Raw genomic sequence first — 12118 nt, 5'->3', positions numbered from 1 at the left:
GCAACCATCACCTCTATCTAGTAACATTTTTATCACCCCCAAAAGAAACCCTGTACCCATTAGAAGTCGCTCCCCATTCTCCCGTCTCCTAACCCTAGGCAACCATTCATCTGTTTTCTGTCTCTAAGGATTTACCTATTCTGTATACGTCACATAAATGGAATCATGCAGGCCTCTTGTGTCTGGCTTCTTTCACTCAGCATAATGTTTTCAAGGTCCGTCCACGTTGTGGCATGTATCAGTACTTTATTCCTTTTACAGTCAAGTAATATTCCATTGTATGGATATAGTACATTTTACTTATCTATCCATCAGCTGATGGACATTTGGGTGGTTTCCACTTTTGGTGATTATGAACAATACTGCTACAAACAATAAGGTACAAGTTTTTGTGTAGACATGTGTTTTCAGTTATCTTGAGTATCACCCTGGGAGTGGAATGGCTGGGTCGTCTGGTAACTCTATGTTTAACCTTTTGAGGAAATGCCAGACTGTCTCCCAAAGCAGCTGAACCATTTTACATTCCCCCCAGCAATGTACAAGGGTTCCAATTTCCCCACATCCTCGCCACCACTTGTTATTTTCCTTTTTTATTTTCCTTTTTAAAATTACGGTCAACCCAGTGGGTGTGAAGTAGTTTCTCAATGTGATTTTTTCCCCCAGGTTCATAATTTATTGTACAAATTTAGTATCACATGATGAGCTGACATTAGTTTCTCCAGGCATGAGCACTTATGAGATGAGGTACAGTTTAGAATCCATTTATGTGGCTTTCACAGCTAGACTTTTTTTGGACCTTAACTTGAAGTATAAGACTATCCAAGCAATGCCTTTATACGTGGCCAGTACACAGTTCATTCTCCCTGTGAGAGTATAAGAGTTGAAATATTTTTTGATACCAGTGAAATGGAATTGGGTGTCAGTTTCTGGACCTGTCACGATTTCAGCCTTCTAAAAGGCACAAACCGCAAGCCTGTCTCAAGGTGGTTTCAATTTGCACGTCCCTAATGATGAAACATTTTGAGCATCTTTCACATGCTTATTGGCCATTTGTATTGCTTCTTTGGTGAAATGATCTATGCAAATCATTTGCCCACTTTTATTTTATTTTATTTTATATATTTACTTTTGGCTGTGTTGGGTCTTCATTGCTGCGCGCGGGCTTCCTCTAGTTGCGGTGAGCAGGGACTACTCTTCTTTGGGGTGCGGGGGGCTTCTCATTGTGGTGGCTCCTCTTGTTGCGGAGCACAGGCTCTAGGCACGTGGGCTTCAGTAGTTGTGGCACGTGGGCTCAGGAGTTGTGGCTCACGGACTCTAGAGCGCAGGCTCAGTAGTTGTGGCGCACAGGCTTAGTTGCTCCACGCCACGTGGGATCTTCCCGGACCAGGGCTCGAACCCGTGCCCCCTGCATTGGCAGGCTGATTCTTAACCACTGCACCACCAGGGAAGCCCTGCCTGGCCTTCCTCACTCTTCCCCTGACTCCCACAGCTTGAACACCAAGGTCCACAGAGCACAGGATGGAAGAAGGAACTGGGAACCCGCACTAACTGCTTGGAGAAGAGCCTCCTTGCCAATGAGGCTGCTCATGTAGGGACTATCCAGGGGAGAGAAATACGTTTCTATCTCCTTTAAGCCACGGTATTGTTGGGTCTCTTGTTACAGCAGCTTAGCCTGTACAGACACTGTTTGCATTTTATCACTAAATAATTTAGCAGTCGCACTTTTAAGTTTCCCATGAGTGCAGAAATCATGATTTATATTTTCAGTTTATTTCCATTTTTAGCCACTTGAAATCTCCCAATAACCTTTATTTCCTAACATTAACCATTTGTAACATTATCAGCTACTGCATTTGACTCTGGCAGTAGAAAATACACATTGCTAGAAAACACACACTGACTGACCTGTATTTTTTTTGGGCTTCAAGTTGGATCTTGAATGTTTGCCTCTAATTTGAAAGTGAATATGCAGAAATGAACAGTAAATCCAAATGGCAATCTTGTTTGCCTAAGTGTGGGTTTTGTGCTATTTGGATAGGATGGGGGACCTGTGTGAACACATCGATCACACACGAGGAAGTGATGACAGAACAGATGCTGAACTGGGTATTTGTTGATTCTGCCTTCCAAAGGCGATGCCCATAACAGATTGTGGTCCATGCTGAGGCCCAAGTGGAACTTGAGTGCATCCCCAGCGTGGTGCAGAATGAGGGCAACTGGATTCAGTCCTGCTTTTACTGATGACCAGCTATGTGACTTCAAAAGCACATCCCTCCTCTTTGGGCCTCCATTTTCCCATTTCCAAAATGAGGGTTTAGAACTAGATCAGGATTTCTTCAGTGGGCTCTGGGGGACCCTGGGTGTTTGGGAACTCATGCTTGGAAGACAAGGACCCAGGAGAATATTTTTAATTTTGTAACTTCATTTCAATGATCCTCAGAGAAAATTAATAGAAACACATCCTGGACTATCTGGATGGTGACTTTATAGAGGACTATGCTGTGAGACTTGGGGGTTTGTGATTACAATCTCGTTAGCATGAAGCTGAGGTCCAGAACTGAAATGCCCACCAGGGCCAGGCAGGCTCCACATGAGAGAACTCCTAAAAGGGGGCAACGGCCACGTGGCCCTGGCGTCTGGAGTCTCACAGGAATGAAGGCCCAGTGTTGCCATATCACATGATAGCCCATGAGGTGCCCAAACTCTGGAGATAAAAATCTCCCTGTTTTTAAATGTTGGCAACTGATTTACGTTTTTATAAAACACAGTGGGGCTGAAAACCAGATGTGTCCCAGGGCGCCACTTCTGACCTAAGTCGACATTGAATGTTCACTGTGTTGGTGAGTGTGTGTGGCTACCTCGCTGGGTGTCTTCCGTCTGCCCCTCAGGTGCCTTCTCCCCTCTTCTGCACCTACTCTGAGCCCAGGGAGGCTGGCTGGCCTGAACTATATGAATGGGCTCCCTGGCCCTTAAAGGCCTCAGACTTCTGGCTGGGTTTCGCTAGCAGGAGATGAGAGGAGAGAAAAAGGGCTGAGGGACTTGTTCCCTCCCTGCCTGACCAGCTTCCCCAGGACCTGGTGCCTCTCCCTAAATCCCCCACTCCTCCTGGGGATGCCTCTCTCCCCTCTCACTACTCCCTGCCCTGCCCCAGTCCCTGGGGGTGGGGAGGAATCTCCACACCTCTCTAAATAGTCCCTTCATTAAACTCTCCTCAATTTTCCCCCTTTGAGGGGGCCGTCTGCTTCCTCCTGGCCCTCTAGCTGGCACACATACCTTTGGGTTGTCAAGACTCCAAGGCAAATGACAATCGTCCTACCTCTGCCATTGTGCTCATATTATTTTGCCATTTATATATTCTTCCCCACTATGGTACTCACCAATCACAAGTGAAATGCATTTCCTTAGAATAACACTTTAATTTTTCACATCTTTAATACATTGAGGTTTTCATAGAGTAGGAACTAACTACTCCCTTATCTACTACTGGTTACAGAGAAAGGATAGAGAGAGACAATATGTAAATGATATGTTGGCTATTAGTCTGGGAAAAGTTAGGAAGCCGGAGACACTAAGTATTGGTGGAAATGTGAGGACATCATAACCCTCATGCTTGCTGGTGGGGCAGCCATTTGGAAGGCAATTTGAGTCAAATTAAATTAGTGCATAGCCGCCATGCGCCAGCAATTCTTTCCCTATGTATATGTCCCGTAAACTTTTCCACGCTGGTTTATAAAGAGCATGTATGACGATGTTCAGTGTAGTGCTATTGGGGGGACGGGGCAGGGACAGGTTGGGGGTTGGGGAGAGCCTGTTTGTCTATTATTGGTAAAGTGGAACATGGCGAGTGCACACCATCAACTCCATGCAGCAGTCAGAAGCCAGAGCAGAGGCGCACAGAGCCACATGGATGAGTCTTGAGGCTATAAGGCATAGCGCTGAATGAGAACATAATGCAAAAAATGCAATCGAGACTATGATAAAACATGCATCGATTAGCAACACCTGCATGTACAAACCCACATGTATAGGGCTCCCAGATTTATGACAAAGTGAAGTTGCAGTTCAGTAGGGAAAGTCTTTTCAATAAGTGGAGCTGAGTCCACTGGACATCCATGTGGGGGACAAAGAGAACCTTGACCCACACTGTACACAATAATAAATACACTAAGTACCATTTGGCTTATAAATCTAAATGTGAAAGGAATACAGTAAGGCTTTCAGAAGAAAACATCAAAGACTATCTCCACGACCTTGGAGTAGGCAAAGATTTCTTACACAAGACACAGAATTTTAGCCATACAGGAAATAATGATTAAATAATTATCAAATTAGACTACCTTTAAATTAAGAAATACTGTTCATCAAAAGGCAACGTTAAGAGAATGAAAAGGCAAGCCACACAGTGGGAGAAAATATTCACAACACATATATCAGACAAAGGACTTGTACCCAGAATATATAAGAACACCTGCAAAACAATTAGAAAAAGACAGGAAAATTAATAGGAAAATGGGCAAAAGACTTGAATGGGCACTTCACAGGAGGATATCCAAATAGTCAGTAAATATATGAAGAGGAGCTCCACTTCATTAGTTGTTTTTAGTCATCAGGAAAATGCAAATTAAAACCACAGTAGAATGCACACCCATTAGAATGGCTAAAATGACAAGACTGACCACACCAAGGGTTGGATGTACAACAACTGAATCATTCATACACTGCTGGTGGGAATGTAAAATGATACAAACTGGAAGTTAGATATACACATACCTTATGACCCAACAATTTCACTCCTGGGTGGGTATAAGCCTCAAAAATGAGTGCTTATATCTCTCAAAACATGTATATTTAGAGCAGCAATAATCTGTAATAGTTTGTGATACTACAAATCACTAGTTTGCAATAGTCTAGTTTGTGACATCCCCAAATTAGAAGCAAACCAAATGCTCATCAACAGGTGAATGGATAAACCATGGCATTTTCACACTGTGGAATACTATACAGCAATGAAAAGGAACAACCTACACATACAGGTAGACATGGGTGAATCTCATGAGAAGCATGTTGAGTGAATGAACTCAAACACAGAAGGGTACCCACTGCATGATTCCATTTATATAAAATTCAAATGCTAGCAAAATGATGTACACTGGCTAGGACAGTGTTTACTCTCGGGATGATACAAAGGCAGCCTGAGAGGGACTTCTCTGGGGCTGTCAGATTCTGTTTCCTGATCTGGTTACAAGGGGGTGCTCATTGTGGAAATGCTGGACACACAATATCTCTGCCTTTCTGTGTCATGTAATACCTTTTAGAGTTAAAAAAAACATGGATACATGCACACTAATTAGCAACGCACGTGTTGCGAAGAAAAAGATTTGCGTTAAAACAATCAGAATGATTGCCTATAGGAGAGAAGGCATTGGTGTGAGACATGGGAGAATAAAGAGAATAAAGGAGTAGATCAAGAGGAAAGGGGCTTCCAACATTGTGAAGCAACTATAGTCCAATTAAAAAAAAAAAAAAGAGGAAAGGGCCCTCCACACAAACTGTGGAGCATGGGACTTCCCTGGTGGTCCAGCGGTTAAGACTCCGTGCTCCCACTGCAGGGGGCTGGGTTCAATTCCTGGTCAGGAACTAGATCCCGCATGACGCAACTAAAAAGATCCTGCATGCTACAACTAAGACGCAGTGCAGCCAAATACATAAATAAATATTTAAAAGAAAAAAAAAACCAAAAAAACTGTGGAGCATGATTATGGGAACTCTCTGTAATGGATGGGACCAGACAACTTTTTAAAATATCTTCATGCAGGGACTTCCTGGCGGCCCAGTGGTTAAGACTCCACGATTCCACTGCAGGGGGCATGGATTCGATCCCTAGTAGGGGAACTAAGATCCCGCATGCCACACAGTGCGGCCAAAAAAAAAACACCTTCATGCAAAAACATATTACGGAGGACTCTGCTCAAGGGTTTGGCCTTAGTGTGAATAGAGGAAAACCATGAGAGAAGTGGGCAAAGGGATGCAAAAGAAAATGCACCCTAGCTGTCTACGTCATGTTGGTATCTTGAACAGCAGGATAGCAGCATCTCGAAGTCACTGTTAAGCTGAAGTTACTGGTTTTGTGGTTTGGGTCTGGAATCCAATATAATGTGTTTTAGTTGTAGAGAACCATAGGCATAACAGAGTTGTGTGTTTTTGTGCATTTAAGAAAACCATATTTCAGTGATAACACTTATATGTGGAATCTAAAATATGACACAAATGAATTTATCTATGAAACAGAAACAGACTCACCGATATAGAGAACAGACTTGTGGTTGCCAAGGGGGAGGGGGGCGGGGGAGGGAAGGATTGGGAGTTTGGGATTAGCAGATGCAAACTGTTTTATCTAGAATGGATAAACAACAAGGTCCTACTGCATAGCACAGGGAACTACAATATATTCAATACCCGGTAACAAACCATAATGGAAGAGAAAACCACAGTGCTAATAATTAAGTAGACACAGGGAGTAGATGAGAATTTTTTTTTTTCTTAGCTGGGTCCCTACATTTCTCTGGACTCTATGCTGTCTGAGGTGTCCAGGGCTGGTGCTGTCTGAATCAGCGGTTCTAACGGTTGAGGAGTCCTTGACCCTCACGTTACCACATCCCACCTCTGCTTAAAATCTCACCGTAGCTCCAGGTGCCCTCACACTCTATGGAATGGCCTACAAGGCCCCTCGAGATCTGGTGGCCACTGGCTCCTTGCCTGCCATCATTTACTCACCACCTCGCTCCAGCCACTCTCAACTTCTAGAGGTCTTGCCTATTCTGTTCCCTCTCTCTGGAATATTCTTCCACTGTCTTCCCCAGGGTTCACTCTTGTTTGTCCATTAGGGCTCAGCTCAGCCATCTCTTCCTCCAGAAAGCACTCTGATTCTCTAGACAGGATCAGGCCCCTCATCTGGTCTCCTACAGCCCTGAACTTCCACATCTGGCCTCTGCCTGTGCCTCCCCCATCTCGGCCCTGATCCCTGTGGGTCATCATTTTGGGCTGGATCTAAATTTCCCACTGGACTGGGAGCCCTGGAGGAGCAGGACCAGGGCTGCCTCAGTCACTACTATGTCTCTCATATTGTCTAGGACAGGCCAGGCGCAGAGCAGTCACTGATTAAATATTTTGTGGATGAAATAATAAATTTTAGAATTCTAAGTAGATACGTTCCCGAGTTTTTTAATTTATGAGTCTAAAAATACAATTTTGGGACTTCCCTGGTGGTCCAGTGGTTAAGACTCCACACTTCCAACACGTGGGCGAGGGGGTGCGCAGGTTTGATTGTTGGTTGGGGAACTAAGATCCCACGTGCCGTGCATCACAGACAAGAAAGGAATAAAAAATAAAATTTTTTTTAAAATACAATTTTGGGCTTCCCTGGTGGCACAGTGGTTAAGAATCTGCCTGCCAATGCAGGGGACACGGGTTTGAGCCCTGGTCCGGGAAGATCCCATATGCCGCAGAGCAACTAAGCCTGTGCACCACAACTACTGAGCCTGAGCTCTAGAGCCCACACGCCACAACTACTGAGCCCACGTGCTGCAACTACTGAAGCCCACGTGCCTAGAGCATGTGCTCCGCAACAAGAGAAGACACCACAATGAGAAGCTCGCACACCGCAACGAAGAATAGCCCCTGCTCGCCGCAGCTAGAGAAAGCCCGTGCGCAGCAACGAAGACCCAGTGCAGCCAAAAATAAATAAATAAATAAATTTATAGAAAAAAATATTTAAAGTTTCCACGAGTATATGTTTATATTCTTCTAGGTGTCTAAACCAGAGGAAGCTAGCAATCCATGGGCTGAATCTGGTTCAGACTTTATGCACTTAAAGTTGTTTTTTGTTTTTTTTGATTGGGAAATTGCAGATAAACATCAGAGCTAGCAGCTCTGGGCCTGCATTTCCCCATGGCTAGAGCAGGTGACTAGGGCGACCACAGTCCCCAGGCCACTCACTCGTGTATGTCACCTGCTTTCCCAGAGGCCCTTGAGTTTAACAACCTGCTCGACATCTTATAAGTTTCCAAGAATCCTAATATTGAAGATCCCATGATTGTCAAATGCTGAGTTACTAAAATTCTGAGATTCTAAGGGAACTCATTCTGACTTTTGGATTTTAAGATCTCATGACTCTTGACAATATATATTTTATGTGTATAACACTCCATGTTTCTAAGATATTAACATTCCAAGGGTCATCGTGCTAAGGGTCTAACGTTTCAAAGGCTTATGATTTGGAGTTACATGTCTCTGAAGGGTCTTTGTTCATAAAACTTTAATATTGATGATTAAACACTTCTGAGGTTCTAAAGCCCCGTGAATACAAAGTCCTAAAGTTCAAGGGCCTACAGTTCCAAAGATCTAAGATCGTAAGACTCTATAACTAAACAGTTCTCCGGTCTTTGCTTATATTGTCCTAAAACATCCAAGTATGGTGACCAACCATTCCAGTTGTCCCAGGACTGAGGGTTTCAGTGCAAAAAACATGAAGGTGTGGTTATTCTTTCTTAAAGTGCTCAGGATAAACGTTTCTAATCTGAAATCCTATAGGTTTAGGATTATAAAGCCCTAAGGATCTATGTGCATTAGAGTTTTTAAGTTTCTGATGTTCTAAGACCCTAGGAGCCAACGATTAAAATGTCTTAAGATCTGTGATTATAAAGTTCTGTTTACACGAATCTCCACTTCTAAAGGTCTTGGGTTCAAAGAATCTCTGGGTATGACATTCCAAGGTCCTAAGATGCGAGGTTTCAGCATTTCGGGATTCTAAAGAAGTACGCTTAGAAAGTCCCCCGTTTCTGGGATTGTATTGATACATTTCTAAGTTTCTATGGCTGCACTGCTCCATACAGCAGCCACAAGCCACATGTGACTATTGAAATTTAAATTAATTAAAACTAAATCAAATTAAAAATTCAATCCCTCAAATAGCACTGGCCACATTTCAAGTGCTCACAGCCACAAGTATCAGTGGTTAGTATATTGGACATCACAGATACAGAACATTATCCCATCATCATGGAAAGGTCTATTGGACAGTGCTGGTCTAAAAATTCAAGGTCCGGGCTTCCCTGGTGGTGCAGTGGTTGAGAGTCTGCCTGCCGATACAGGGAACACGGGTTCGTGCCCCGGTCCGGGAAGATCCCATATGTTGCGGAGCGGCTGGGCCCGTGAGCCATGGCCGCTGAGCCTGCGCGTCCGGAGCCTGTGCTCCGCAACGGGAGAGGCCACGTCAGTGAGAGGCCCGCGTATCGCAAAGACAAAAAAAAAAAAAAAAAAAGATTCAAGGAAGGTCCAAATGTCTGTAACTCTCTTCCCATCCTCCAGGCCATCAAGGTACAAAGACACCACCCCAGCAGCTTCCTCCCTTCCTTCCCTCCCACCCTCGCACCCAGCCCTCCTCCAGGTACCTGCCAAGGCCTTGATCCGGGAGCACTCAAAGAGTGAGGCGGCTGCGGTGGAGGCGGCTGGTTGCTCCCGCTCCCAGCCCCGATCTGGACTCTCCCAGCGGGCTGCAGGGTTGTTATTGTTAGGGGCTGGCGGCCCCTCCATGTTATCCACTTCCCCTGGTACCTGCGCCATCAGGGAAGGTGAGACCTGGGGATGAGGAGAGGAAGGTTAGGGCTAGAAACAGGGCCTGAGTTCAGAGGTGCCACTTCTAAGAGCAACTGGCTGTGAGTCCTGTTCCCTCTCACCTTCAATTTCTCTGTCTTTAGAAGGGACATGATAATAATGACAATAATGTTCACCCTGACCACATCATAGAGCTGTGGTCAAGCACCAAGTTTAGTGCAGGGTAGGGGCTCGGCAAATTGTCACTGTTGGGACTTCCCTGGCCGTCCAGTGGTTAAGACTCAGCGCTTCCACTGCAGGGGTCACAGGTTCGATCTCTGGTTGAGGACCTAAGATCCCACATGACACAGAGATCCCGCATGCCATGCGGCAAAAAAAAAAAAAAAATTGTCACTGTTATTATTGTTAGAAAGATAACATTGTTATCAATAGAACTCTATAAGGCAGTAATAACAATAATTCACATTTATTGAGCAGTTGCACTGTGCTCAGTACATTATATGCATTATCTTACTTAATTCCCACAAATTTAATTCTGTAAAGAAAGGTACCATTAAGCCTATTTTACAGAGGAGGAAGCTGAGGCACAGAGGGGGTAATTCACTTGCCCAAGGTCACACAGCTAGTGAGTAACCAGGATTCAAATGTAGTCACTGTGATCAAATAACTGCATTAATGCCCTCAGTTTTTCATCCTTATAGCCACACCCTTTGCCATATAACTCTTCAGTGTTCTCCCACTCTGGGGATGGGAGGAATAGAAGAGGGGGGCGGGGGGACATGCCCTACCCCTTGACTCTGGGTTTGGCCACATGACTTGCTTTGACCAACAGTATTAGGTAGAAGTGCTGGTGAGTTCTGAGCCCAGGACTCAGGAGACATTGCATGTTTTTGCTTGTGTTTGACTGTGGCCATGAGACTACTAGGCTAGTCCAGGTCCAAGGCCTTCATCACATCCAAGGCCAGCTAGAGCTACCAACAGTCAACATCCCCCCAACCATCCCAACTGGTGAATACGCTCATATAAGCCCAGCCTAAGTCGCTGACCTCAGACTGACTCGAGGCTAAATAAATGCTTAGTGTTTTAAGACACTGAGTTTGGGGGTGGTTTCTTATGCAGCATTCTTGTGGCAACAGCTAACTGACATACTGTCTGACTCCAGAGCTATGTTCTAGAACACTGCCAGATTGTAAATATGAAATTTAAAGGTGTGGGAGACATTAGATACATCTCCTCCACCCTCTGGAACCCCAGGCCTGATTCTAAGACTAAGAAAGGAGGGAGTTGGGAGAAGATCAGTGTCCGCATTCTCAATATATTCCGACAGTTGCCAACTCACCAGATTTTAGGAAGGCAGGGTCTAGGTCTTGGTCAGTGTAGTGGAGACTGTCCCTTTCAACAGACACTCAAAAATCCATTATTATTTTTCCCTTCTTCCACGGAAAGCTGTAAGTGGGCACCTGTGTGACCTTGGCTGAGTCACTTACCCTCTCTGGGGCTCAGTTTGTTCACCTGTAAAGTGGTAATGATAATGGTACCCATTTCCTAGGGGTGTTTGAAGATGACAGGATTAATAATGCAGGGAACATGGTATCTAGTACACAGCAAGCCCTCAATACATGGGCTTTGCTATTATTATTCATCCTCCAGTCACATATCTTAGCAAATAAAAGTGCCTGTGCTGGAGTCTGACAGAAATGAGTTCAAGTCCTGCTTTATTCTTTCTGTATCTTTAAACCCCATTACCTTTAACTTGGCTTCTCTGTGCCTCAGTTTCCCTCCTTGTGAAACGGTGAGCACAACTGTTTCCTCAATGGAGGATACTTGGAGATGGAGAGGCACTTAGCACTTCGTGATCTCTCAGGCAGTCTGGAGGTGGAACAGCCCTGGCCATTACGTGATTCAACGGGAGAAGGAAGGGAGAAGGCGGTGGCGGAGGTGGAAGGGGGTGTCTTGCAGACTCCAGGAAAGGTTGGCTGGGCGAGGCTGGGGATGGGACCTGAGATAGGATGCTTTAACCCTTCCAAGCCCGTGCCTCTCTCTCCCTGCAGTCTAGTCACCGTTCCCAAGGAGAGGGGCCTGGGAAGGACAAGGCTTGGATGAAAGACCCACGCATGGCGCGGAGGCTGGACTGGGTTGAGGGATGGGAGCTGATTCTGCCCTCAGCCCTTCGCCTCCCCCAGCCGGGGAGACCCTCGGGGCTCAGTCCATGTCCAAGGCGCGCGGGGGAGGGATGCTAGGGCAGGTGGGAAGATGCTGGAGGGAGGGGCTATCCATCCCCAAGCCGCTCACCTGGGCCCGCGGCCGCCGGTGCCGCTGTCCCCGCTGCTGACCGTGCCCGACCGCCCTCCCTGTCGGCGTCCACTGCCCGGCCTGGCCGTCTCTGCTCGGCCCCACCGGCCCAGCCGCTCGGTCAGATCCGCATGCGCCGCGGCCGCCGGCGCGCCTCCTCCCGCTCGCGCGGCCGCCGCGCTCGGCGCGCCCCCGGGACCCCCTCCCGCCCGCG

General features: G+C 46.0%; 2 protein-coding genes across 3 annotated transcripts in view; both read right to left on the bottom strand.

Annotated features, from left to right (window-relative positions):
- Positions 1–9636, bottom strand: part of SPTBN4 (spectrin beta, non-erythrocytic 4) — a gene marked incomplete at its 3' end in the record, with an annotated part of 69681 nt that extends 60045 nt beyond the window's left edge. For both annotated transcript variants that reach the window (XM_082863341.1, XM_082863342.1), the window contains exon 1: positions 9450–9636. In XM_082863341.1, coding sequence (XP_082719467.1) covers positions 9450–9621 — 172 coding nt within the window. In that variant the 5' untranslated portion in view covers positions 9622–9636. The remainder of the gene's footprint in view (positions 1–9449) is intronic.
- Positions 763–3325, bottom strand: LOC309977072 (ATP synthase membrane subunit K, mitochondrial-like; the record flags this gene model as incomplete). The annotated part of the gene is made up of 2 exons (XM_082862999.1): positions 763–951; positions 3317–3325. The coding sequence occupies 2 exons, from the start codon at positions 3323–3325 to the stop codon at positions 763–765; spliced, it is 198 nt and encodes a 65-aa protein (XP_082719125.1).
- Positions 9637–12118: the final 2482 nt, after the last annotated feature.

The sequence above is a fragment of the Leucopleurus acutus genome, assembly GCF_964270905.1.
Source record: "Leucopleurus acutus genome assembly, chromosome: 20".
In the NCBI taxonomy this organism is placed as follows: domain Eukaryota; kingdom Metazoa; phylum Chordata; class Mammalia; order Artiodactyla; family Delphinidae; genus Leucopleurus; species Leucopleurus acutus.
The sequence above is the reverse complement of the archived record's forward strand: the minus strand, read 5'-3'. Positions and strand labels throughout refer to the sequence as shown.